A 1,464-nucleotide genomic window follows, 5' to 3' on the forward strand; every position below is an offset into this window, starting at 1 on the left:
GATTATATTTCAGACAATTCATTGATGATGATACATTGATAAGGCATTAATTCATTATATTTTGATAAAATGCAAATTTTGCAGACGTTTAAATCAAAACCCTGTATCTGTTCCTCCACTTTTAAAATTCATCCTCGTTTCAATGTGACAGCTCACAAATGTTTTTATTTTTAATGAAACAGAAATTAGGTGATAAAAGCAGGCTGTGGGGACAGGTTATCTAACATCTGGCTGGGAGGACTGAGAGGGACACTGGTCCAGGTCTGGGGAAGCTTCTTTGGGACACTGAGGAACCAGCAGCTGCTCATTGAACAAGACATGATTTCAGTTCAAGATCAGAAAAAGTCACCGGATTCTGCAACTTTTTAATCTATTTTTATTTATTTATTTTATTTTATTTTTTTAGATTTGTTAGAAAGATCATAAAACTGACTGAAGGTTCTGGTTTCCTGCCTGTGGTTGATTGATGAACACTGAGTGAAAACCAGTCCCAAAGAGACGGGCTCTTCAGGACGTTAAAGTCTGCTGAGGCCTCAGAGGCCCGGTTCTGTCAGCCTGAGATGTTTCCTCTGGAGGTTCTGCAGGTCTGCTCATCCTTATCAAATGCTCTGACATGTAGGAGCTGAAAACTGGGTCCAAACGGGTCGGTCCTCAAATCAAACCCACGTCGGACTCTTCCTGTGTGGATCAGTCATCCTGAGAGTTGGTCTGCTCTTCCTCCTCCTCCTCTTCCTCAGGGACAGAAGTTTCCAGTTTCCCTGTGCAGAAACATCCATCACTGTGACATCACTGTGACATCACTGTCCTCATGATCTGTGTCACACATTTAACCAGTTTAACTCTTTTTTATTTCTCTGTTTATTCTGCAGAATAAAAAGTCTCTTCATTAAAAACAACCTGATGTGATAAAACCTTAGTTACACCAGATTTATACATTTATTAACACAATAATCTGTTGGGCAAAAACTGTTTCTGCCTTTGAATGTTTCCACACTCTACCAGGGGCTTTTATTTTGAAAACCAGGGTGTCAGTTGACTTCCTCCAGTTCTTACCTTTAGTTTGACACCCTTACATAAACATTATGTCAGAAGGCTTTTAAACAAGTTCAGTTATGGGGTTGTTTTTAATGCTGTAAAAGAAAAGTAAAAATAATCAGAATAAACCAACTTTTCTGAAGGAGTTTAAAACAAAGAGATAAAAACTATGAACTGAAGAACTCTGGAGTTTAAAACAGATTGTAGAAGATTTCTGTTTAAATTCTTCATGAAAACTATTTAGACTCATTAGAACTTCATGATTTTAACTTTCAGGAAACATGTTTGGATCGGATTCAGTTTTGGAAACAAACTGATTCAAAATGGCCGCCAAGATCTTTGTTTATAACTGTTAGCAAAATATCTTTCACTACTGGACAGATGTTAAAGAAACCTTCAAAGAGTCATCGTTCACTGTATATATATATG

At 37.4% G+C, this 1,464-nt stretch overlaps 1 protein-coding gene across 1 annotated transcript in view; it reads right to left on the reverse strand.

Moving 5' to 3' along the window:
- Nucleotides 1-373: 373 nt before the first annotated feature.
- ppp1r1c (protein phosphatase 1, regulatory (inhibitor) subunit 1C) overlaps nucleotides 374-1,464 on the reverse strand; it is a gene marked incomplete at its 5' end in the record, with an annotated part of 14,632 nt that continues 13,541 nt past the window's right edge. The window contains 1 exon segment of the mRNA XM_014025440.1: nucleotides 374-758. Within this exon segment, the coding sequence (XP_013880894.1) occupies nucleotides 688-758 (71 nt within the window).

The sequence above is a fragment of the Austrofundulus limnaeus genome, unplaced genomic scaffold (genome assembly GCF_001266775.1).
Source record: "Austrofundulus limnaeus strain Quisiro unplaced genomic scaffold, Austrofundulus_limnaeus-1.0 Scaffold476, whole genome shotgun sequence".
In the NCBI taxonomy this organism is placed as follows: Eukaryota; Metazoa; Chordata; class Actinopteri; order Cyprinodontiformes; family Rivulidae; genus Austrofundulus; species Austrofundulus limnaeus.